At 36.5% G+C, this 27596-nt stretch overlaps 1 protein-coding gene across 4 annotated transcripts in view; it reads right to left on the bottom strand.

The window, feature by feature from the left end:
• The window catches only part of FUT8 (fucosyltransferase 8), a 284866-nt gene that overhangs the window by 73519 nt on the left and 183751 nt on the right, over positions 1–27596 (bottom strand). For all 4 annotated transcript variants that reach the window (XM_005666322.3, XM_005666321.3, XM_021098290.1 and 1 more), the window contains 1 exon segment: positions 17873–17987. In XM_005666322.3, coding sequence (XP_005666379.2) covers positions 17873–17987 — 115 coding nt within the window.

Raw genomic sequence — 27596 nt, 5'->3', positions numbered from 1 at the left:
TGTATGATTCCATTTATATGAAATATTAGAACAGGTAAATTCATAGAGAATACAGATTGGTGGTTTCCAGGGGCTGGGGAAAGGGGAAAGACTGAATGGAGAGCGATGGGTATGGAGTTTTCTTTGGGACTGGATAGAGGTGATGCTTGTACAACCTTGTGAATGTACCAAGTTACCACTGAATTGTTCACCTTAAGATGATTAATTTTATGTTATTTAAATTTCACCTCAATGAAAAGCAAGGTATCGCACTTATGTAGGTCTATTTTGGACTGTATTCTGTTTCACAGAATATACATCAACCCCTCCTCCATTATCATACACTATATCTTGATTATTGTAGCTATAATTGTTAAGTCTTAAAAGTAGAAATTTTATCCTTTTTCAAAATTGCTTTAGTTTTAGTTTTGATGGGAATTGCATTAAGCCTATGGATCAAACTGGGAAGAACTGGCATCTTCTCTATTTTGAGTTTTCCAACCCACAAACATAGTATGTCCATTCATTCTTTTTTTGCTTTTTAGGGCTGCACCCACAGCACATGGAGGTTCTCAGGCTAGGAGTCAAATAAGAGCTACAGCTGCAGGCTTATGTCACAGCCACAGCAACTCGCAGGATCTGAGCTGTGTCTGCAACCTACACCACAGCTCATGGCAATGCCAGATCCTTCACCCACTGAGCAAGGCCAGGGATCAAACACAACCTCATGGTTCCCAGACAGATTTGTTTCTGCTATGCCACGACAGGAACTCCTTTATTCATTCTTTTAGGTCTTCTTTCATTTCTTTCATCAGCATTTCGCAAGTATTTTTACTTAAGTATCGCATTTTCATTTTATGGAGTAAATGTAAATGGCACGATGGCTTAAAAAATTGGTTTCTAATTGTTTCTTGCTAAGATGAAGTATGATTAACTTTCATGTGGTGATCATATACTCTGACTTTGCTAAGTTCACGTGTTTGTTCTAGGAGTTGAATTGTCATTTTGTGTTGGGTTTTTTTTGTGGGGGGTAGATTTGGGATTTCTCTGTGTAGACAATCATGTCACCTGCAAACAAGGACAATCTTCTTTCTTCCTAGTATGTGTGCCATTGATTTCTTTGTCTTGCCTTATTGCACTGCATAGAACTTCCATTACTATGTTCAATAGGAGTGGTGAGACCAGATATTCTTGCCTCATTCTCAGTTTTAGGAGAAAAGCCTATGGAAATAGCCTTTCACTATCAAGTGTGATATTACCTATAGGTTGTTAACCTGCAAATGCTTTTTTTATCAATTGAAAACTGTCCTTTCTATTCTCAGTCTGCTGACTTTTTTTGTCATGAATGGGCCTGGATTTTGTCAACATTTTTTTATCATGTGTCAATATATTTGTATCATTTTAACATATATATCATGAATGTGTGGGATTTATTTCAGGAATGCAAAGCTAGTTAAGTACTCAAAATTCAATTAATGTAATCTACCACATAAACAGTTTAAAGAACTACATGATCCCACCAATTAATAAAGAAAAAGTATTTGACAAAATCCAACACTGTTCCTGCTTTTCTGTGCATGATCTTACCTTCCTCTAGTACTCAATTTTGATTCATCTGTAGTTTTTTCTTTTTTTTTTTTTTTTTTTTTTTTAAGTACATCTCATCATGGAGTATTTAACTTGGCTGCTCTGGGGATTATAATCTACATACACATAATTTATCACAGTCTACTCAAATCAACATTTTACTATTCCAAGTGGAATGTAGAAACCTTACCTTTAGGTACCTTTACTCTCTCTCCTTTGTGAATTAGGTGTCTTAAAAACTGCCTATATAGCTCAGGAAAAACTGAGAATGAAAAAAATTTTACCTTTACATACACTGAAAACTATATCAGACAATGTTATAAATTTTGCATTCCACCACCAAACCTTTTAAAAACTGAAGGGGAGAAAACTAGTTAATTACCCTGCATCTACACTCTTTCCTTTATACTTTCTCATTCCTGATGGTCCAAGTTTCTGATATCATTTTTTGTCTGAAGAATTTCCTTTTTTCGAACAAGTCTGTTGGCAACAAACTCTCTTAGTTTTCCTTCATCTGAAAATGTCTATTTTACATCATATTATCACTGGATGAAGAATTCTGGGATGATAGTTCTTTTTTTTTTTTAATCGTAATCTATTGTTATTTCCCCAATACATTTTTTTCCTACTGTACAGTATGGGGACCCAGTTACACATACATGTATACATGATTTTTTTCTCCCATTGTCGTGCTATGTTGTAAGTATCTAGACATAGTTCTCAGTGCTACACAGCAGGATCTCATTGCTAGTCCATTCCAAAAGCAACAGTTTGCATTTGTTAACCCCAAGTTCCCAATCCACCCCACTCCCTCCCCCTCCCCCTGGGCAACCACAAGTCTATTCTCCAAGTCCATGATTTTCTTTTCTGTGGAAAGGTTCATTTGTGCTGTATATTAGATATCAGATATGAGTGATATCATATGGTATTTTTCTTTCTCTTTCTGACTGACTTCACTCAGCATGAGAGTCTCTAGTTCCATCCATGTTGCTGCAAATGGTATTATGTCATTCTTTTTTATGGCTGAATAGTATTCCATTGTGCATATACACCACATCTTCCTAATCCAATCATCTGTCGATGGACATTGGGGTTCTTTCCATGTCTTGGCTATTGAGAACAGAGCTGCAATGAACATAAGGGTACATGTGTCTTTTCTAAGGACAGTTTTGTCTGGACATATGCCCAAGAGTGGGACTGTGGGGTCGTATGATAGTTCTATGTATAGTTTTCTAAGATACCTCCATAGTGTTCTCCATAGTGGCTGTACCAGCTTGCATTCCACCAACAGTGCAGGAGGGTTCCCTTTTCTCCACACCCCTTCCAGCACTTGTTATTTGTGGACTTATTAATGATGGACATTCTCACTGGTGTGAGGTGGTATCTCGTGGTAGTTTTGATTTGCATTTCTCTAATAATCAGGGATGTTGAGTGTTTTTTCATGTGTTTGTTGGCCGTCTGTACATCTTCCTTGGAAAAGTGTCTGTTCAGGTCTTTTGCCCATTTTTCCATTGGGTTGTTGGCTTTTTTGCTGTTGAGTTGTATAAGTTGCTTGTACATTCTGGAGATTAGGCCCTTGTCCGTTGCATCGTTTGAAACTATTTTCTCCCATTTTGTAAGTTGTCTTTTTGGTTTCCTTTGCTGTGCAAAAGCTTGTCAGTTTGATTAGGTCCCATTGGTTTATTTTTGCTTTTATTTCTGTTGCTTTGGAGATGGACCTGAGAAAATATTCATGAGGTTGATGTCAGAGAATGTTTTGCCTATGTTCTCTTCCAGGAGTTTGATGGTGTCTTGTCTTATATTTAAGTCTTTAAGCCATTTTGATTTCATTTTTGTGCATGGTGTGAGGGTGTGTTCTAGTTTCATTGATTTGAATGCAGCTGTCCAGGTTTCCCAGCAATGCTTGCTGAAAAGACTATCTTTTCCCCATTTTATGTTCTTGCCTCCCTTGTCAAAGATTAACTGACCATAGGTGTCAGGGTTTATTTCTGGGTTCTCTATTCTGTTCCATTGATCTCTCTGTCTGTTTTGGTACCAATACCACACTGTCTTGATGACTGTGGCTTTGTAATATTGCTTGAGGTCTGAGAGAGTTATGCCTCCTGCTTGGTATTTGTTTCTCAGGATTGCTTTGGCAATTCTGGGTCTTTTGTAGTTTTATATAAATGTTTGGATTGTTTGTTCTAGTTCTGTGCAAAATGTCATGGGTAATTTGATAGGGATTGCATTGAATCTGTAGATTGCTTTGGGTAGTATGGCCATCTTTGCAATATTAATTTTTCTAATCCAGGAACATGGAATATCTTTCCATTTCTTTACATCTTCTTTTCCTTGATTAATGTTTTATAGTTCTCGGCATATAGGTCCTTTGCCTCCTTGGTCAGGTGTATTCCCAGGTATTTGATTTTTTGGGGTGCAATTTTAAAAGGCATTATGTTTTTGTATCCCTTTTCTAAAGTTTCATTAGTTCTTTCCTTTGGGCACTTATAAAATATCTTACTACTTCTTTCTGACCAGATGCATTGTAGGTAATGTACTGTAGGTAATGCATTGTAGGTAATGAATTGCTTTTCTCTTGCTGCTTTAGAGGATTTTTTTCTCTGTCTTTAGATTTTGGCAAATTTCTTACAAAGTATCTGGAAATGGATTACTTTGGGATTTTCCTAACAGGAGTTTGCTCAACTTCTTGAATATGCTGGTCTGCCAATTTTAGGAAGTTTTCAATCTTTCCTTTAAATCCTTCACTTTTACTTCTCTCCTTCTGAGAGACCAAAGATACAAATATATATTAAAAAAGATTGTTATTGCCCCACACGTCCCTGAGGCTCTATTTTCTTAAAAAAAAATCTTTATTCCCTCTTTGTTGTATTAGACAATTTCTACTGATCTAACTTCAAGTGCAGTAAGTGATTCTTTGCTCTGCTATAGCTATTCTACTATGAGTTAGTTTTTCTACTTAGGTTTTTATATTTTTCAGTTCTAAAATTTCCACTTGGTTTTTCCATATATCACCTATTTCTTTGCTGAGACTTTCTATTTCTTCACTTGTTTCAAGTCTGTAATTGCTTACCGGAGCCATTTTTATTATTATAGCTTCTTTAAAATCCTTGTCAGGTAATTCCAACATCTGTGTCATCTCAGTGTGGTGTCTGCTGATTATCTCTTGTCATTTGAATTACAATTTTTCTGGTTCTTGGCATGATGATGAGTTATGAAACTCTGCTTTCTATGTAAATTATCTATTTTAGTAGGCGGTCAAACTGTTTGAACTCCTAGCTCACTTTTATGAGCTGTGGCTCAAATGTCAATTTAATTGTTAATGCCTTTTCAGTGTGATTTTGTTCTGCTCCATGTGTGAAGCAGAAGAGAGGCCAGTCTAAGGTCCGGGTGGTGTATCATCCCAGAACTCTGTTCACCAATCTTTGCATGGGATGTTCAGAGATTTCAAACACAAATTCTCAAAATTGCTTTCTCTAACTCCCTTCTTTTCATAACCCTCCCTCCATTCTAGTTGGAAGGGAAATGGGATCTGCCTCATTACTGCAGCATGGTGACGGTGAACGAGGCTTTGTCCAAAGTCTCTGTGGTTGTTAACACCAGTTGGGAGAGGCAGAGGTGCCCTTTTTATTGCAGAGCAGGTGTGGAGGACATGGCTGTGCGCTCAATCTCTACAGCTATGGCAACTGGGGAGAGCAATAAACATTTTTCATGATGTTCACCTGGAACAGGGTTGAAATAATAAAAATGGGGCTTTTTTCAGCTCCGTCCACTGGTTATTTCTAGTTTGGGGGATTACCTAGCAACCCCACCTAGAATATATAGGAGGCAAAACAAACAAGCAAACAAACAAAACACAGGAAATGCACTACATACAGGATTTTTTTTTTTTTTTGGTCATTGTTGCTATAATTAGCAAGGAGAACAGGCTGTAATGTGTTTACTACATCTTATCCAGAAACAGAAGCCTGTATTTTAAGCCCGACATGTTTTCAAACATTTAGTGCTCATTTAACTCATATCTATAATGCTACGTACATACTGGCAAAATAATGACCTTGTGTTTCCATTTTCTCATATAGGTTCCTTTTAAAAATGGTAAGCCAATTTTTTTCAGCAAGTTTAATCTTGAACAATATGGCACTATGTCATCTTGTACAAAAGGAAAACCTAACATCTGTTTGAATTAAAGAACTCCAATAGTGAACACAAGGAGATTATTCAAAGCCTCTATGGGATGTAGACTTCAAACACAGTAAGGTTTTTACCTATAAAACCTCTCTTTTAGGGTTCAGCTTTATTTCCTTTTTCATGAATTATATAAGGTACCCTAGGCAGGGTACTAGGTCTTCAGATGCAAAGCCAAACATAGTATCCATCCTGCCCTAACCCTTTACAACTAAGCAAGCTTCTCACATGGCATACTATAACAGCCCCTCTCTGTTTCTGATGAAACGTGCAGCTTCAAGATATGGTCTCTCTACTAGCCCTGACACTTCTAAACCCAGCAAGTCCAGCTACCCTAATCACTCCAGGCAAAGACGAATCAGACCTAAGTTGGAAATGAAAAAACAAAAACTCCTCCAAACAAGCAAACAAAAATCCACCAACCTCAGGTATATCTGAGCAAGATAAATGTCCAAAGCCACAGGACTATTCTACTGGCAGAATCTAAAATCCTAGATCACCTCTAATGTGCTTCAACTTGGTAGAAGAGATGATGGTGTGAGTGTATGAAAAAGTACATATGATATGTACATGTGATATGTTTTGTTCGGTAATGACCAATGGTTATGCCAATGAAAAGAGGGTGGAATATAGGGAGCAACTGTTATGGGAAAGACATGAAATAGCTGTGAGAGTGAGAAAACATTAACAAGCAATGGTGAAAACAATGACCTGTCTCTATCCATTCAGATATAATCAGTGACTCCCTGCTTCTCCATACTGAACTCTCCATATGATTCTTTTTCTATCTTCATCTTAATCTTTTTGGTTATTAGAGCCTCTTATGATAGCATGATGACAACAGCCAAAATATATCAGAAGAACTTCAAAATAGAGTAAAGCCAAAGAAAATTATGAACCAAAGGAAAACTGTTACTAACTCTCATTCCTTCTCTACCTCCAACATGCAAGAAATTGAAGATAAGTACAACAAAAACTGATTTTATTAGCAGGGAATGCGTCAAACCCACTCTTGTAGAACCGGATAGTATTCAGAATAAATCAAGATTCCCAATATTTAAGCTGGCTTCATTTTGCAGTTGAAAGCACCACCATCAACACTATTCTTTAATATGTCATCAGGGGATCTTTGTGCTCTTAATAATGATCTGAAGTGAACAAATAGTGCCCAGAGTTTATGACAAAGCCAAGAGTATATATTCCTGAGTCTTTACATATACTTTCTATCTAGTCCCATGAGCTAATGAATGGGAACAATAACATTGTTTGGGACAGGAACTTCAGCAGGTTGCCGACAATGCAATATGGCAGAGAGCTGACATCTCAAATATGGACAAGAGCTCATACATTACTGAAGGAATGAGAGGAAGAAGCAAAGGAAAATAGAAGGCAAACATATTTAACAATTACTTCCAACACTGTCTAGGCCACGGTTGGCAAGATTTTCCTATAAAGAACCACACAGTAAATATCTTTGGCTTTACAGGCTATATATTCTCTGGCACAACTATTTAACTTTGCCATTGTAGCCTGAAAGCATCATAGATGATATATAAACAAATGTGCACGGCTATGTTCCCATAAAGCTTTATTTACAAAAACGGCTAGGCTGGACTTGGCTAGAGGGTAGTAGTTTGTTGACCTCTGGTTTAAGCCAATAAAATCTGTAAAAATAGTATGACAACAGGAAAATCAACATCAGACAAGATGGGTGGGAATACATGCTAACTAAAGTTATAGGAAATCACATCATGTTCTATTTTATATTTGACTTTGATAAGACTTCTGAGACTTTTTACCACTAGTGAGTCACATAGATTTAGTTCCTCAATAAACCTAAGTGCATTCTCTAACCCTCACATTACTTTCTACTTAAACCAGTAGCACTATTTTCCTAATGTGTGAGCTGCTAAAATCTATACTCATCTTTCTGATGACTAGTTTTACCTAGTGAAACTTAAGTCCCCCTAAAAGCAAGTTTCCTGCCAAGTGTATGATTAACATCTCCATCCCAAACTGTACTCCTTCCTTGTCCCATCCTGTTCTCCTCAGGATTGAGAAGTGTCAAAGAAAAGGGGGATCTGAAACCAAGCAAGAGAGCCCTCAAGGGTACCAAAGCCCATTTCCTGTTTGTCAAAAAAGGCTTTTAGTCTCCTAGGGCTTCCCTGAGTCCAATGAAGCAGACTCAAAGCAGTGAGGGAATATAGAAACAAAGGAAAAGCAGTTAGCAAGAAAAGAGGCCACTATAAAACACAGTACTAGTTGCTCTCAAGGGATTACATAACAATCTGATGCATATCTTTGAGTTGTTCTGCAGGAACTCAGGCCTCCACCAAGGTGGTGGATGGTGACTAGAAGCACAGAGACCCAGACTAGCTGGAACCATAAGGTTGATGGTTAAGATTCCTGAAACATCACTCTGCTACCTCACCACCAACCAATTAGAAGAAAGTCCATGAGCTGCAAACTTCACCACAAATATTGCTTTTAAAAACCCTCCCCAGAAAACCATCAAAGGGTTTCAATCGTTTGAGAACAAGCTGCCCATACTTCTGTAAGCTATGAGTTCAATGTTAAGGAATCAACAATATATATTATATACAGTATTTTCAAACTGAAACACAGATAAAACAAGGTTATATACTGACCAATTTATGAAAATGTTGTGACCAGAGACTTAAAGCACCTACGAGTAATGGTTCAGTATTCACTAAATCAGTGTTTGTGGTGACTTTACAGAACATGACTGATTGTTCACAAATAATGAAAATCCACTATAAATATTTACCTTACTACTAATTTTGTATTTGTATTTTGTGTTCCTTTACATAATAGAGAGTACTGAAAACTATAGAGGCTTCAAGTCCATTCCCCAAATCTGAACCCATGTCTGGTCAGAAGCGCCCATTTTCCCTTCATGGGAGTTTGCTACTCCTCAGTTTTGTCTCACTGGAATTGAGATCAGGATTCTGGAAGATGAATCTCCAACCTGATCAAAATCCCCAATTATTATACTCTCCACATGTGAAAACCAGATCTGCTTAAAGATGTGGAAAATTGTTTCTCTAACTATGTTGTATATATGGCCTAGGGTAGAGTCAAACTATAGTGAAATTTGCCATTTCTTAGAAAAAAAAAAAAAAAGGCATATTTTTAGAAATAGAAAACTACTGAGGAAATGGAATAATTTGGGGCCAATGCATCTAAATTAAATACAAGTTCAACTTACATGTAAGAGAGCAACAAGGATCGTTGCTACTCTCAAAGAAAATGGTTTTAGGGAGTAACATCTAGAATACCATCAGGTGCTCCTATTATTTGTAGATAATAAATGATAAGGACCTCATGCATTCTCATATATCTTTAATAAGGAATGATGTTTTCAGAGTCTTAATTATTGATAATCAAGAGGATATAAATATATATAAAAAACATAAACTTCAAAATGACAAAATGCTGATAGAGTTGTGCTGAGTGCACCACTAAGAATTTATTAAGTTCCCCATACCAATTGGCATCTTAAGATGTTTTTAAACTCTTGTTAAGAAAATCTAAATTTCCATATCAGACTTTGGCAGGGATTTTAAAAGAAGGGACTAAATTTGCATCTTACTAATAGTAAATAGACTTAAGGAGTTCTCGTTGTGGTGCAGTGGGTTAAGAATCTGACTGTAGTGGCTCAGGTTGCTGCGGAAGTGAGAGTTCCATCTCTGGCCCAGCACAGTGGGTTAAAGGATCTGGCATTGCTACAGCTGCAGCATAGCTTGCATCCATGGCTTGGACTCAATCCCTGGCCTGGGAACTTCCCTACGTCACAGATGCAGCCATAAGATTAAACAGCAACAAAAAAAATTTTTTTAAAGGTGAATGACTATTTAAGAGACCACTGCAAAATGGCATCCAGATTGGAAATGAAGAGGTAAAGGTGTTAATTTGCACACGACATGACAATCTATATAGAAAATCTGATGGTACCAATAAAAAAAAAGCTATTAGAACTAATACGCGAGTTTAGTAAAGTTGCAAGATACAAGATCAACATTAAAAAAAAATCAGGCTTTTATTATGTTTAAGTTGTTTCCTTCTACTCCTATTTTATTGAGAGTTATCAAGAAAGGGTGCTGAATTTTATCAAATAATTTTTCTGCATCAATTGAGATGATCAAGTGGGTTTTTTCCCTTTATTTTGTTGACATGGCATATTTCACTGATCAATTTTCAATTTTCATATGCTGAACCATCTTTGCTTTCCAGGAACAAGTGTACTGCAGCCTGCCACAGATCTGGGGGTGGGACTGAGTAGCTGCTACTATGCTAAGAGCTAAAACTGACCAAAATTAACTGCAATTGACAGTCCAAGCCTTCCCCTGGAAGTTGTAAGCCTTCAGCAGACTCTAAAATTCCAAAACAGTTATATCAGACAGTTTCTGCCAGTGCAACTAACTGTTGTCTAGGTGGGGAGACAGATTCTTGGTGGTTCTTATTCCACCATCTTTTCAGAATCTCTCTGCAGATAGTCAGTTTTTAAACAGCCCATTAAAGGAGTTCCCGTTGTGACTCAGTGGTTAAGGAACCTGACTAGTAACTATGAGGTTGTGGGTTTGATCCCTGGCCTTGCTCAGTGGGTCAAGGATCTGCATTGCCGTGAGCTGTGGTGTAGGTCGCAGATGCGGCTCGGATCCCATGTTGCTGTTGTTGTGGTGTAGGCTGGCAGCTACAGCTCCAATTAGGCCCCCTAGCCTGGGAATCTCCATATGCCGCAGGTGCAGCCCTAAAAAGACAAAAGACAATAAAATAAAATAAAATAAACAGCCCATTAAAATGTGTTTGGCAATCAGGGAAATTTGATCAAATCTGTGATTACTTGATGATATTAAAGAATTATTGTTAGCATGCTTAGTTATGATTAGTATGTGGTTATGTCTTTAAAAAAGTATCTTTATCTTTTAGAAATTCATTGTGAAATAAAGTAAAATGATAAGACGTCTGGGATTTCCTTCAGAATGATCCTGGATATGGTAAGGAGTGGTGGCAGTACAGATGAAGCAAAGGTGACCATTAATTGACAATTGGTAGAGTTGGGTAATGGGGTTCACCGGTCTCCTGCTTTTATAAAAGTTGACGTTTTCAAAAATAAAAGCTTTTTTTTAAAAAAGGAGCAGTAAAGAGCCTATAGGAAAAATCAGTGTATAGAGATAAGGAAAGTAGCGAAAAGATCCAAATAATGAGCAAGAAATATAAACATCAAAACAAAGAACTGTAGGGATAAAAAACAAATTGTGTGTGCATGTGTGTGTATGAGAATAATTAATTCACAGATACTCTGAGACTGTTACTGGCTTCCTGAGAGCAGACACCATACCTGTCTGCGCCACTATATCCCTAGCAATACACCTAATGCCTAGTACATCCAGTATGTCCAAATACTTGTTGAATAAATGAACAACAAACAAACAATTCTATGAGACCTACACACCCTCATGCAAGGGCTCTATAAAATCTGTAATTTTATAGATTACATAAATGTAATTAAATGTAGTTTTCAATAATGCTTAGAAAACTTTAGTAATTTTTAACTTCCTATCGCTGTCTTTGTCCTCAGCCAAATTCTAGCAGAGCAATCCCCAATTTCACTTCATGAAAGCTCCCCCGTGCCACCATATCCACTTACCACTTCTTGCTCTTTCTTCACTGAACCTGTTTATACTTTTTATCTTGGGAAAGATATTCTTTCTCAGCATATTCTTAGTTCTTGTTCTAAAAAACCGTCCCCCTTTCCCTATTTGATCTCACTTGAACTAATAATTTCTTTTAAAAAGCGAAAGGTCCTGGAAGTTTCTCCCTACTCCAGTTGTTTATGTATTCAATAAATATCTTAACATAGCTAAGCGACTGACTTTTCCTAATGAGTTACAGTTATTACCAACTCTGGCTTTATTTTAGTTTTTATTAGGGCAGAAATAAACTGAATCATTCAATAGAACACACAGCTTCAAGGACATCTGATGATTGATTTGATCTCATGGCAAGTACACTAGCAGACAAATGAAGTTTAAATTATAGCCTGGCCTTAAGTATATTTTAAAGAATTTGAGAAATGGGGTCAGACACATTCTGTGTTGAGAGTGGAGGGTTTCCTCTTGCACTGTTGGTGGGAATGTAAATTGATACAACCACTATGGGAACAGTATGGAGGTACCTTAGAAAACGATATATAGAACTACCATATGACCCAGCAATCCCACTCTTGGGCATATATCAGACAAAACTTTCCTTGAAAAAGACATATGCACCCATATGTTCATTGCAACACTATTCATAATAGCCAAGACATGGAAACAACCTAACTGCCCATCGATAGATGACTGGATTAAGAAGATGTATGCATATACAATGGAATACTACTTAGCCATAGAAAGAACAAAATAATGCCATATGCAGCAACATGGATGGAACTAGAGACTCTCATACTAAATGAAGTCAGAAAGAGAAAGACGAATACCATATGATATCACTTATATCTGGAATCTAATATAGGGCACAAATGAACCTTTCCACAGAAAAGAAAATCATGGACATGGAGAACAGACTTGTGGTTGCCAAGGGGAGGGGAAGGGAATGGGATGGACTGGGAATTTGGGGTTAATAGATGCAAACTATTGCCTTTGGAATGGATTAGCAATGAGATCCTGCAGTATATAGATCCTGGGAACTATATCTAGTCACTTATGATGGAGCATGATAACATGAGAAAAAAGAATGTATACATGTATGTGTAACTGGGTCACCTTGCTATACAGTAGAAAATTGACAGAACACTGTAAACCAGCTGTAATGGAAAAAAAATCATTAAAAAAATTTTTTTAAAAGAGTGGAGAGTTTCTCGTGTGTGTGTATGTGTGTGTGTATACACACACACACGCACACACACACAGTCTTAATACATATATACAGTATATATATAGTTTCAATAATGCATTCCTAGTGTGATTTGGCCACCCAAAGACCACCCGGAGTCAATGGAATCCATATAGGAAAAGAGAAATTTGTTATTTCTCTAACTTAGTCCATTTTTTAGTGGAAAAAAACAAATCTCTATCTTCATTTAAGAAGTAGAATATTGTCTATTTTCATATCTTTAAGTTTTCTTTCTCTCAAAAAGAAGAGGAAAATCATTAACCTACCATTTTCCAAGAAAAGTCCTATTCAAAAAATAAAGACCCCAAAGCAAACAAAAAAATATTTTATCATTGCTACTTTCTATATACTTTATTAAGATTCTACCTAAAGTGGGCTCAATTCTGCTTAAATGTCAACTCTGGGCTAGGAAGGGGGTGGGAAAAAACAAAAACAAAAACAAAAAACCCCAAAAACTCCTCCTATACCAGAACATAGATAATTTCAAGTGAAACTGGGAAGTGCCTTTTGTCATAAGCTATAGGCCCTAACTAACTGCCCTTTCCACCATAGTTACCAACCTCCAACTTGTTTCAAACAAGTTAGGAAACTAAGGCATTGAGATTTCTTTTGTTGTGTTTATCACGAGCTGATCAGAAACTACAAAGTAAATTCTAATAACCACAATGCAAGGAGAATCTCCTCCATGTCATTAAAGAGTCTAGAAAAATGGCTTGCACTATGGTAAAATGTGGACCCATAAGGAAAATATTAGCAATGTTCAGTTTTTAAAATGTACTTGAAGTCATTATCAGAAACTAGAGAAATATAAACAGCACTTTTCAATTTATTATGATTTATACAACAAAAGACTAAAGACTGTCATAAAATATTTTATTTTATTTTTTATAATTTTTTTTTTTTATTTTCCCACTGTACAGCAAGGGGGTCAGGTTATCCTTACATGTATACATTACAATTACATTTTTCCCTCACCCTTTCTTCTGTTGCAACATGAGTATCTAGACAAAGTTCTCAATGCTATTCAGCAGGATCTCCTTGTAAAATATTTTAAACAATCCAATATTATATAAAATAATATTTAAAATAATCTGATTATTTTATGGTTGAAGAACTTTTTAGATAAACATATAAAAGATAAAGACCTTAAGAGAATTACTTGGTAAGCCTAATAGCATACCCGGAGTTGTCTTCAATAGATTATTATAATCTTTTAGACAATTTAGGCTTTTTATACCATGCCGTAGGAACTTCAACTCTAAAGAGAAAATAATTTTAATTAAGATAACCACAGAACTTTGTTCCATTATAGTCCTGTTGCCCTAGTACCTTTTTACTTTCCAGTGTCTGGTGAAATTGCTTCTCCCAAGGAAAACCAAGGTATATGTAATAAATGAATGGAAATCTAAAATTGAGACTAAACTGTATTATATGACTGTAAGTCAAGCAGGTTTTTCAGGAGACAATGATATTTGCTCTATTCAAAGGATTGGAGAACTGCGGGAAAAAAGGTTTAGATTTCAAATGAAACCTATTATGGAGTAAAACAAGGGTTTAATCTAGGTTTTTTTTCTTTGTATTAGGTCTTGCACTCTACCTTAAATCAGGATTTTTTTCTTTAAGTTTTTGTTGGTGATAAGGAGAACTGATGTTGCATAAGTAAAAATCCAGTAAAACTGAAAATGTTTTCAACTCTCCAAACTAATCTTTGAAAGTAAATTATAAAATTATCTGAATTATTTATCAAGAATACAATAAGGTATTTAAATAACTAAAATCTCCCAAACAGATTTAAAATATTGAAAACATTTGCTATTATTGTACCTTTTCCCTATTATTTTCTACATAGGTAAAAATTATTATCATCTTTATATAACTGATGACTGACAGGATAAACAAGGACAGCCTTCTAAACTCTCCATTAATGTTATATGAACTGCTTATTTTTATTCTGAATATAGGTACCAAAAGTCAAAGTTTTTTTCCTTTATCCTCCTCTTCAGTTTTATTTCCTAGTATACTACTCATTTTCTAAGCCCTGCTGATGCTTAAATGGCCTTTTAACAGTAATATTTCACTTAGAGTAATGGTATGGAAACAACTATAGATCTGAGTATCAAGAAAAGATGTAATGAGAAAAACAATCACTTAAAAAAATCTGTATAAATATCTCAACTCTTCTAACTCTCTAATCCCTTTAAACAAGCGACAAATCATTCTTTCTAAATCAGTAAAATTTGCAGTCAGAGAAAGTACTCCTTACAAATACATATCTTTAATTTTGTTGGAATAGGAAAATGGACTCATTCACCTCCATCCAGAGAAGCTGAAGAGTGAGTGACTGGAACCTAACCTCTAAAAAATAAGTTAAAAATTCAGTTCTTGACTTCAAAAAACTTTGATGGATAAAAAGATCATAAACACATTAAATAACTAAATAAAAATATTTTGAAATGAGATTTCCCTCATTTCCTTGAATATTAAAAACTGCTTTTTATTTTACAATAGGAAAAAAGCATGAAAGAATTTGTTAAATAATTAATATTTGAAACTGAAGTTAAGATCTATGTAAAACAATGTTTTCCTATAAGTCTGAAAGATTTAAAAAGTCAATATAGTTTTAAATCACTAGCATGATTTACAAGTGAAATTCTCTAAACTACAACCACAGAAATCTGCACACAAGATCAAATTCCCACTACTGGAGAAAGCACTTGGCCGTTCAAAAACCGGGAGGAAAAAAAGAATCTAAAGCAAGTGGCAGGTACTTGTTACAGTGCAAGGAGCTAAACTATGACCAAATCATGGTTTAAATATAACTTTTGTGCAGAGAAAATGTAATGAATGTGTGGAAGTGGAAGAGACTCAGAAACCATAGTTATTTCCATTTTAAATGATGATGGTAGTTCTGCATCATCAGCTGTTTATAGTTCACTGAATGAGATTCTAGTTGATAGGAGATAATTACCTCTTCCCTACAGGAGGCAAGTGTTTCCCATTCTACAGACACCTCTGATGAATGGCCATGGGAGTAGAGACCAAGATAGAATGCCAAGATCAGTTTTGTTTTTAATGATCTCTTTAAACACTTGATTTTCTACTTTTTCCTATTTAAGTGCAGGAAAATGTACACCTTAAAATATGTAGAATAAAGTCACTGGCTATCATTTTGCTTTTATAAAACGCTTTAATCTTAGAAGGAAAGCAGAGTGATTGTATATAGAGAGTATACCTTGTCAATAGTACTAACAAGGATGGGCATGATCAACCTCAAGTATTTGGAGGGTTAAAGGATTCTATTGACTAAATCACTGGTTTCCCCTGAAGACTAGATTCTATGTTTAAGTTTCTTTTCAGTTAATGACACCTCCCTTACCCCAGTCATTCTAGTTCCCTTGGCTACGTGGAAAGGCCTGTTAGTTCTATCTTCCCAAACTCTCTCAAATTTGTCTCTTCACTTCCCATGCAAACGGCCACATACCCCAATACTTATCACCAGCAATATGGGCTTTCATATCCTAGAAGGTCTCCTTGCTTCATTAAAGCCCCACTCTCACCATCCCACTCTTTTGTATAAAAATCTTTCAAAAGCAGGTTGTGATTCCAAAATAGAAAAATCTTACGGCATATTAAGCAAAAAAAAAAAAAAAAAAAAAAAAGACATCAATTCTATCCTTACAAACATGTAACCCTCGGTAAGCATATTAATAAGAACTAGAAGAGAACACTCATTAAAAAAATGAAGAGATTTAAAAGGGCCTGGGACTGGGGTTTACCCTTGATTTATATTTCCTATTTGTTGTTATAACGATGATTATGCAATAAAAAGAAAAATCTTTCAGTAACCACTTACTTCTTATGCACCATAAAGCTTAACTTGTACCCAAGGACCTCTGCAATCTGGCTCCCAAGCCTACATTTTCCAACTCTCCTTTTCACACAACCAAAACTCCAGATAAACTAAAATATCCTGTTTCTCATTGGGTTCCTGTACTGCTCTTTCCCCAGCACGGGCCATAACTTGCATCATATGCTCCAGCTAGTACGCTCTTCTTCATTTATGAATATCTGAATCCTACCTAATTAATCTACAAATTATAGCTCAGTTCAAAAAATACCTTTCCACAAAGCTGTCCCTGAACACCTTCCTCCAACGAGCATTTCATCTGATCTCTCATACAAATGTAGCACTTCCTATTTTGCACTATAGTTTTTACGTGCTCATGTGTCAGCAGTAACCCCCTTTAGGCCACGGACCTTGTTTTAGACATCTTTGTATTCCACTCAAGGCACAACATAGTGTCTTTTTGAGTAAATATGTAAAATTAGTGAACAAATACTTTCAAAAAGCAAGGGGTAGGAAGAGTAAAAACCAATAGCAACTCAGTTTTATTACAATTCTCCTTTTTTTCACTCAAGTTTTTTTATTTTTACTTATTTTTTTTGCTTTTTAGGCCTGCATCTGCAGCATATGGAGGTTCCCAGACTAGGGGTCGAATGGAGCTACAGCTGCTGGCCTACACCACAGCCACAGCAATGCGGGATCCGAGCCACATCTGTGAACTACACCACAGCTCACGGCAACGCCAGATCCTCAACCCACTGAGAGTGGCCAGGGATTGAACCCGCAATCTCATGGTTCCTAGTCGGATTTGTTTCCACTGCACCACAATGGGAACTCCAAGTTTTTTTTTAATTAAATTAAAATTTTATTTTATAGCTGTGCTATGGCATATGGAAGTTCCTGGGCCAGAGACTGAATCCAAGGTGCAGCTGAACCTAAGCTGCAGCTACGGCCAGCTGTGCTGGGTGGGGACTGAACCCACACCTTTGCAGTGACCCAAGCTGCTGCAGTTAGTTTTTTTTTTTTCTTTTTATGGTTTTCATGGCTGCACCTGTGGCATATGGAAGTTGCTGCGCTAGGGGTCAAATTGGAGCTGCAGCTGATGGCCTACATGGCAGTCATAGCAGTGCTCGAGCTGCTAGATCTGAGCCGCTTCTGTGACCTATGCCACAGCTTGTTGCAATGCCAGATCCTTAACTCACTGAGCAAGGCCAGGGATTGAATGTGCATCTTCATGGATGCTATGTTGGGTTCTTAACCTGCTAAGCCACAGTGGGAACTCCTGTAGTCAGATTCTTAACCCACTGCACCACAGTAGGAACTCCCACTCAAGTTTATTTCTTAACCTAACCTTCTTACCTGAAGATATGTTATTCTCCGCTGGACCAGCTCTGTCAGATCTTTGGCCTCCTTTTCACGCCAATCACCTGCCCCATCTGTTTGACTGAGGTAGTATAGATCCGTCATTATAGACCTATAAAAAACAAACAACATTGGGGATCTGACTTATTTGTACTTCATCACAGGATTACACCAAATCATTCTTCATAAAGTTGAATTCTTCATAAAGATTGATGCTAACACTGATGCTGGCACTCATCTTTTATTTTCTATCAAGGCTGTGAAATTCAACAATTTAGTCAGTCTCTAGTATCCAAGACTCATTCCTACAGTAATCTTTTACTGTTGAGAAAAACATAGGGTTTTTTTCTAGGCCATTTAAGTGCAATTATTTCCAACACAGATCACTTCAGAGATCAGGGGGATGTAGATATCCATGGCAAAGAAATAGGCAGATTAATGTAAGGGAGAGAAATACATTGGTGCTAGTATTTGAATATTACCTTTTTGTTCTCTCTATCATTTCCTGTCCCCTCTTAAATTTCCTCTTCATACCTAAATACTCGAGTGGTTAGAAAAAGATCAGAGGAAAATTCTGGCAAAACTCTTACATAATGGTCTAAACCAAGGGTCAGCAAACTTTTTTCAGCAAAGGGCCAGACAGAGAATATTTTAGGCTTTGTGGGCTTCTGATGCTTTTGTAGCAGGAGTGCTGTCATAGACAACATGTCTTTTTAAAAAATGGGTGGAGGAGTTCCCGTCGTGGCGCAGTGGTTAATGAATCCGACTAGGAACCATGAGGTTGCGGGTTCGGTCCCTGACCTTGCTCAGTGGGTTAACGATCCGGCGTTGCCGTGAGCTGTGGTGTAGGTTGCAGACTCGGCTTGGATCCCGCGTTGCGGTGGCTCTGGCGTAGGCCGGTGGCTATGGCTCCGATTCGACCCCTAGCCTGGGAACCTCCATATGCTGCAGGGGCGCCCAAGAAATAGCAAAAAAAAAAAAAAAAAAAAAAAAAAAAAAGGGTGGATCTGTGTGTGTGTGTGTAGCCCAATAAAAGTTTATTCACAAAAACATTTTATGGCCCAAATTTGGCCCCTGGGCTATTATTTGACAATTTTGGTCTAGGTTAATAAATGATCATCAAGATACTTTCCCACTCCTCATAGCATCAGTAATTTCAACAAGCTGAATTTCCTGCAGAGCAAACTAAAATACCCACTATTCTAAGGAAGAGAAACTTTATGGCTGGTGCATGTAGTTTTATTTATATTATATTAAATAAAACCCATGGCTTGCATTTCTCAATAAAGAAAAGTAAAAATACCCTCACCAATCTATCAGTAAGCATTTGGCCAATTTCTGACCAATTTCTCACCACTGGCATTGCTACCATGTGAGCCACCATCTTTTCTCACCTGAATTACTACAGTAACTGCGAATAGGTCCAATCTATCAGTGAACATTTGGCCAATTTCTGACAAAGTATCACCACTGTCATTGCTACAAAGTGAGCGAACATCTTTTTTCACTTGAAATATTATAGTAAATTCTGAACAGGTCTCCCTGCTTCCACTCTTGTCAACATCTATAGTCTATTCTCAACGGAGCAGCTGGATTCTATCAAAACATCAGTCTGGAGTTTCCATTGTGGCTCAGCAGTAACGAACCTGACTAGTATCCTTGAGGATGTGGGTTTGACTCCTGGCCTTGCTCAGTGGGTTGAGGATCTGGCATTGCTGTGAGCTGTGGTGTAGTTTGCAGATGCTGCTCAGATCTGGCATTGCTGTGGCTGTGGTATAGACCAGCAGCTGAAACTCTGATTTTACCCCTAGCCTGGGAACTTCCATGCTGGAAGGGTGCGGCCCTAAAAAGAAAAGAGAAACAAAAAAAACCCCAAAAAACCAAAAAAAAAGAGCAAAACCAACCAAAAAAAAAAAAAAAAAATTCAGTCAAGTGATGTTACTTTCCATTCTTGTTGATTTGGCTCTTCATCTCACGTAATCAAACCCAAAGTTATTACTTTGACCTACAAGGCCCCAGACAACATGGCCTACCTTACCTCTTTGGTCCATCTCCTATTATGGTCCTTCTTGTTTAGTCTATTTAAGCCACAGAGTCTTCTTACTAACCCTTTAACTTAACAGGCATGTTCCTACTTCGGTGCCTCTGCATTTGCTCTTCCTTCCCCTGGAATGCTGGTTCCCCAGATACCCATCCACATGGTTTAGCCAAATATCTCAAATCTTTACTCATATGTCGCCCACTCTGTAAGGCTTTCCAGACTACCTCACTTAAAATTTCAACATCCAATCACCATCCATCACCATTCCTTGCTTTTCCCTCTCCTCCTTCCCTGCTTTGTTTTTCTCCAAGCAACTATTAGCTTCTAATATATAACATTTACTTCTTTATTTTATTATCATTCTCCTGCTACTAGAATTTAAGCTTCATGGAAGCAGGATATTTTTTTAAATGCCTCCTCCTCTCCCAATCAGCTTTTTAGAACACATTTAGCTCTAGCTGATCACATAGAAAATGTTCAGTAAATATCTTTGAATAGACAACTGAATGAAAAAGTAGCAAAAAAAAAAAAAACCCACCAAACTTCAAAAAAATTAGATAATATTGATAATTTTTACCTTTCACAAATCCAATTTTGCACTGGAGAACTTTTGGGAATAATCTTTAGCTAGCTATAATTCCAGCTTCACCCCTTCTCCACACTTTGTATTAACTTGTCTGTTCAAGGAATGCTTGTAAGTATGTGTTATCTGCTTATGAAAACTATAAAGTTAGAAATTTATTTATATTTGTCAGAAGAGTATACAGTTGGCTCTAGAACAACACAGGGGTTAGGGGTGCTGACCCCCAATATAGTAAAAAATCTGTATATTACTTTTAACTCCCCACCACTTAACTACTAACAGCTTACTGCTGACTGGAAACCTTACTGATTTAACAGTTAACGGTTGAATAACACATTTTTAACTTGATTTAACATTTAACAGTGGATTAACACATATTTTGTATGTTATACATACAATATCAAAGTGTTATGTATGAGCAAATATTAAAGCAAGGGGTCAGGAGTACGCAAATGTAGACCTTGGAGGTTCCTCAAAAAACTAAAAATACAGTTACCATATGAACCAACAATCCTACTCTTGGGCGTTTATCCAGAAAAGACAAAATTCTATTTGAAAAGATACATGCACTCCAACGTTCACAGCAGCACAATTTACAATAGCCAAGGCATGGAAACAACCTAAATGTCCATGGACAGAAGAATGGATAGAGAAGATGTGGTCTGACACACACACACACACACACACACACACACACACACAGTGGAATATTAACTCGGACATACATAAGACTCACAGACATAGAGACATTGCAGTTGCCAAGGAGAGGGAGGGAGTGGGATGGACTAGGAGTTTGGGGTTAGTAGATGCAAACTATCTAGAATGGATAAGCAATGAGGTCCTACTGTATAGCACAGGGAACTATATCCAATCTCTTGGGAAAGACCAAGATGGAGGATGATATAAGAAAAGAAATATGTATGTGACTGTGTCACTGTATTGTACAGTAGAAACTGGCACAACACTGTAAATCAACTATATTTTAATAAAAACATAAATTTAAAAAAAAGAAAGCAAAAAAAAAAAAAAAAAACCCAGAGAACACTCAAGCCCCTTCCACCATACTAGGGTGCAGTGAGAACTGACAACTGTCCATGGAGTAGAAAGAGGGCCCTCATCAGACAACAAATCTGCCAGCACCTTGATTTTGGACTTCTCAGCCTCTAGAACTGTGAGAAGTTTCTGTTGTTTATAAGCCACACAGTCCATAGCATTTTTGTCATGATGGCCTGAACAGACTAAGACATTGCCATTTATATTAGAATGCCTCAGAGAGTTGCTTCAGAGTTTTTAACTTTGTGTCTGAAGAGTAATCACTAATAATTCTTCAACTAAGAGTAAGGATCCATTGGGTACAGGGGTGACATTAATAGGTGGTGCCAGCCATTCAGAAAAAAGATCCAATATCCAGTTCCTGACAGTACCCTGAAGAAAGGGATTGATCAGTGAGGATTCATTGTTAAATCATGAAACCAGCCCTCAACATGTGTAATCAACATGTGTAAATGACATGGTCTCACTTCTCTTTTATTCCTGGTTCTTAAGTAGATGATAAACCAATGGCAGCCCATAGGAAAAAATGCAGTCTTATTTACTATCATAGAAAATCATTAGAACTATATACAATTAAAAGAGAATATCTGATAATAGTTCATTTGAATAAAACAAAACTATTAAAACACACAAATAAAAATGAAAAATCATAGCCACAGTTTGGAATATTCATCCAACTAATAGTGGAACAGCTTTATACAATACTTTGGAATAACAGGGTCATCTATGCAGCATTTCAGGCATTTGTTTAATGTGTCAACATTATTTTGCATAGAATACTTCACAGCTTGACTATATCCATGTTTACACTTTTTAAACAGGGCAGGAGTCTAATACATGATGCTTTATTTATTTTTATATGTATTATTTCCACCTAAGATTCAAAACATTTCTTTTCACGAAAAAGAATTAATTTTAGTTGGAAAAACCGTATCTATAACTTAATGACTCCTTAAGCAAGTAACTTACAGTCTTATGCACTGAATGGGGGTTTAATTTTTCATTTCTTTTTTTTTCAGATTACAAAACTGAGGCTCCTATGGACTGTCTTGTAGCCAAAAGCATTATTTCACAGTTGCTCGGGGAAAAGTCAGCACCCATATGAAACTGTGAGTTGATCATGGAAACACAGGAGAAATCTTTCACTATAAAGGTGTTACCAGGCTCAGCTGAAGTTTCTTTAAATTATTTTTTCAGTTTTATAGGCCTCTTTCCCATTACTCTCATCATGCTCATTATTTTTCACATTTCATAGGTTTCATCACATACAAACATGATCATTTGCTTTTTCCTAACCGTCAAATAGGGGTGATCACAAAACTAGTTGCAAGCCTCAATTTTAAATAGCAGTATAGTTTCTGGAGATGTAGTACAGTGGGGTAAATAACCAGTCTATCAGCAAATGTATGTTGAGGGAAAAAAGCAAAATTAAATACGCTCTGTGTGGCTTTACATTAAGTTAAAGATACACATACATGTAGATAAATAGCACTACATTCCTTGGCAATTATTATACAGCATCAAGCAGGTAACAAAAATACATTAGGTCCAACATAGAGGGGAAAATTCTTTAAAATATAAAAATTGGCATGGTTTATGCTTTCAGTCATAGTCATCAAGCCATTCCTTTATCACTGGGAATGAAAACTGATCTCTGTATTTTTAAAAATAAATTAGAAAACATAAAAGTAAATGTTTTTACCAAGTTACATCAGTACAATCTTAGCAATTAATTATTTATCCTAAACCCTGTCAAGAAAGTGGAATAACCAGTATTATAACTAGAAGACCAGAGACTAAAAAAAAGTACACTATTTTTTTGTTGTTGTTGTTTTTTTGCCATTTCTTGGGCCGCTCCCGCGGCATATGGGAGGTTCCCAGGCTAGGGGTCTAATTGGAGCTGTAGCCGCCAGCCTACGCCAGAGCCACAGCAACACAGGATCCAAGCTGCATCTGTGACCTACACCACGGCTCACGGCAATGCCGGATCCTTAACCCACTGAGCAAGGCCAGGGATCGAACCCGCAACCTCATGGTTCCTAGTTGGATTCGTTAACCACTGCGCCACGACGGGAACTCCCCACTATTTTTTTTTTATAATAATGTGGTCAGTGACACAAGATAAGTCACCCTATTCCAACAGTCAACTAAATCTTTTTTCCTTGCCCTCCCCCACTGAAGATCATTTAAGGAAGACAAGCCTAGGAAATGACTTTAAATTCAATCTATAGTTGACCCTTGAAAAACATGGTTTGAACTGTGCAGGTTTTGTTACATGCAGATTTTTTCAATAAATATTGGAAAAAAATTTTTTTGAGATTTGAGACAATTTGAAAAAACCCACAGATGAACCTCATAGTCTAGAAATTTCAAAAAAATTAAGAAAAAGTTAATTATGAATGCATACAATATATGCAGATACTAGTCTATCCATATATAAGGCATAATGTGAGTGACATTTAAGATAAAAATTAATAATGTGTCAGTTTTCTTACTGTTTTATAACTTTGCTTTCAAAGAATTATATTACTGCACAGTGTGCTTTTCTCATAATTGGAGAAACTGCCTATCAGCCTATTATCACAGGTGCTTCTTTTCCATGTAACAATGTTTCCAATACTGTATGAATGTAATACTGTATGCCATAAAAATTTTCTAACAATTCATTTATTAGTGTATAGACTAAGCTACCAGGAAGCAATCATATTGATAATACTACCTCCTTTAAAGCAATCATTGTTTTACAGGTATAATGCATGAATTGTTACAGCTATAAATAAATATGAATTTTTCATCTTTGATGTCTAGTGTTGGCAATACATATAAAATCTAAAGTGTTTTCTATCATGTAAGACAATATTCATATAGGTACTAACAATTTATCTTTTAAACAGAGCATGTAAACTTACAGTATCAATAATTACAGTACCGTATTGTAAACATTTTCTCTTCATTATGATTTCCTTTCAAACATTTTCTTTTCTCTAGCATATTTTATTTATTCTAAGAATACAGTATCTAATACTTATAACAACAAATATGTGTTAATCAACCATTTATGTTATTGGTAGGCTTCTGGTCAACAGTAGGCTATAAGCCTCGGGAAAGTGAAAAGTTATTTTACGTGGATTTTTGACTGTGCAGTGGATTGGTGTCTCTAACCCTTGCATTTTTCAATGGTCAACTGTAGTTCTTTGCTAATTCAATACTGTTTAGAAGTTATTTTCCTGCAAATTTTGACAGCTTTTAGCCAAAGACATGAGGATAATCAAAGTTTCAGCTGCAGCCCTTTATAGGAAAACATGGTAAATGAAAACCATTCTACAGAAATTCTGGATTTTCAGTGACTGCATTCTGACATCAAATCTCCTAGAGGTGTCCCAAAAGCTGGTAATTTGGCTGTCTTTATTTTGACTATGAAAAATGCCAAAAAAATCTAGGATTCTAAAGGCCTGGCATGAGGCATCAAAGTCTGGGGATTACAAATCCAGGCAAAGTACAAACAGAATAGGGCTCATTTACTTGAGGGTAGAATACACATGCCTGAAGCTAAGTGTTAGACTGGACCAAAATCTATGATTCTTGAGAGCAAACCAGCTATGGCAGGCATCAAAACCTCTATTTCAAAGGCTGGGCTACATTTATGTTCTTTATATTTTCTGCTAACTTTCCCATTTTTATACTTTCATATTCACTAAACTCTTTTAAAATGTTCTGTTCTGTCTCAATTATGCCAATGAAGAACCATGAGGACAGAGTATTTTGTTTATGTCTGATTCAAAATGTTGAAGAGGGAAGTTTCCCTCGAGGGCCAGCACAAACCAGATGTATTCAAACAATAAAATCCCAAGTTTGAAGGAACTGACATTTATTAAAGTAAATGTGACAAAGGGAGGGAGGCTACACCACAGAGCCTAATCCATAGTTAAATATGGATCAAGGGTAGGAAGACTGAGCTGGGTTTTGTCCAAGGCTGCTTTTACTTTGGTTTGCTCCTGGGGCAGAAGTAAGCAAAGGATAAAAATATGACCAGGAGACAGATAGACAACCAATGCTCCCATTGCCTCCCATGCTGTCTCAAGAGGGAATTTTATTAGGATACTACTGTTCTGACAGACCACATGGGTGGAGAGGAGTCCAGAAGGGCAACAACAAAAACAGCTCATAATACTACATAAAGTACTGGGTGATGTCCACAAGGCTTATCTTTAGGTTCCAGACCCTGAAATTCTTCCTACTGAGTACTCTGACAATCTCTCCTGACCTGCACCTTCCTTGCAGGGTCTAAGAATTTTCTATTTATGGTTATAAATAGAGGTTTCGAGGTTTCGAATGGGACTTTCCTTGTGCAGGTCTACCAGAATCTATAATGTGTGAGTTACTGTGAAAAGTGTTTTATGTATTTTCCCATATTTAATCATCCTAATGCTGTAATACAGAAATTATATCCCCATGTGCAGAAGAGAAAAATAAAGTTCAGAGAAGTATTAAGCAATTAAGAGAAAGGATTTTAGAATAGAACAGTTCTGCCACTTGTGTAAGCTATCTAAATTCTCTAGGCCTGAGTATAACTTTATTTATAAAATGAAGAGGCTTGACTTATAGTATTACCATGTTGATGAAATATAATGAACGGAGAGCCTTTATCATAGTTGACTGGAATGTAGGAAATCCTTAGTGATTATTTTTAATGTTAAAATATCTTGAGTTTGGAAACCACACTCAAAGAGACATAAGGGTGGGGGCAGGCAAAACAGAATTAGGGCCACTGGATGAAACACCCTTTTCTGCCTGGAGATTCTTCTTCCAAGGCAAATTTATTTTAGGGGAGAATGTACCCTTATAGAAGATGGAAAAAAATCACAATTTGCTTGATAAAGACTGATGAGCAGCATAAAAACTTCATATGACAATGTCTTCCTTTGTCCAAGGATATTAGGAGGAATGTTTTAGTACCACTTAAAAATGAGCCAGGATTCTTTAGCAGAAAAACAATCATACAAAAACATTTTGTCCAAAGGAATTAAAAACTAGAGAAAGAGTATTTACATTCAAGTTTAATGTAAGAATCAACTACATCACACATCAAAGAAATTAAGTGTGTGTATGTAATGAAACAAAAAGATTTGAAGGTTCACAAAATTTAACTTTTTGTGAGAGAAAATAGCAATTCTTGGCCCTTTCCAAGATGGTCAAGGAGAGTCTATATCTCATAAAGAGAGTGAAAACACAAGCTATCAGACCAATGGTTATGACCAGAAATTTTGATCAAATGAATCTATACGCTATCCCTGCCAATCTTCCCTTTTAACCAGTCCGATTATCCAATCTGAAATACTTTTGTTACATAGTCCCCTATACACAGTAGCAAAAAAGCCAATCAGCTTAATTAGCCATAAGTATTATTCATAACTCGGGAAACATATCTGAACTCAATCTTAGCCAAGTTAATTTACATATGACTGGATGCTGAGATGACATGGACCAGGCAGGGGGGATGAGATCGCTACTTTATCAGATTGTTTCTCAATATTTTCAGTTAACTTAACTGAAAAATAGCTCATAAGCCCCATGAGCCCTCCTGTTCTTTAGTTTGATGATTGATATAATTTAAAGTAAGAAAGAATCAGCTCCAGTGACTATCTCATAAACTGGTGTCTGGCAACATAAAGATGACAAAAGAACTAAAGCTACAATGATGAAATTAAGTGTATCTCATGGCAACCAAAAAAGGTGATAGGACAAAACTTCCATGATATCCCCAGAGGTTGAGGGACAAATCTATACAGCCATAAATCCAAGCACGGAGCCTACAACTACTACATATATAATAAAAACATAATGACAAAAATAATCACTCTAAATTGTTTATTTCCCTCTTGTATTTCAAAGGCACAGGCCAGGGTCAATTCATGTTTTAATTATATCAAAAGCATCAGGTAAATTTGACTATATTACTATGAAATACAGCCACACACAATTACTAAAATGAAATCACCAACTGAAAAAATGAAATGATACTAATGCTTGAGATCAGTATAGCA

Source organism: Sus scrofa, chromosome 7 (genome assembly GCF_000003025.6).
Source record: "Sus scrofa isolate TJ Tabasco breed Duroc chromosome 7, Sscrofa11.1, whole genome shotgun sequence".
NCBI lineage: Eukaryota > Metazoa > Chordata > Mammalia > Artiodactyla > Suidae > Sus > Sus scrofa.
This window is presented reverse-complemented; position numbering and strand designations above follow the sequence as displayed.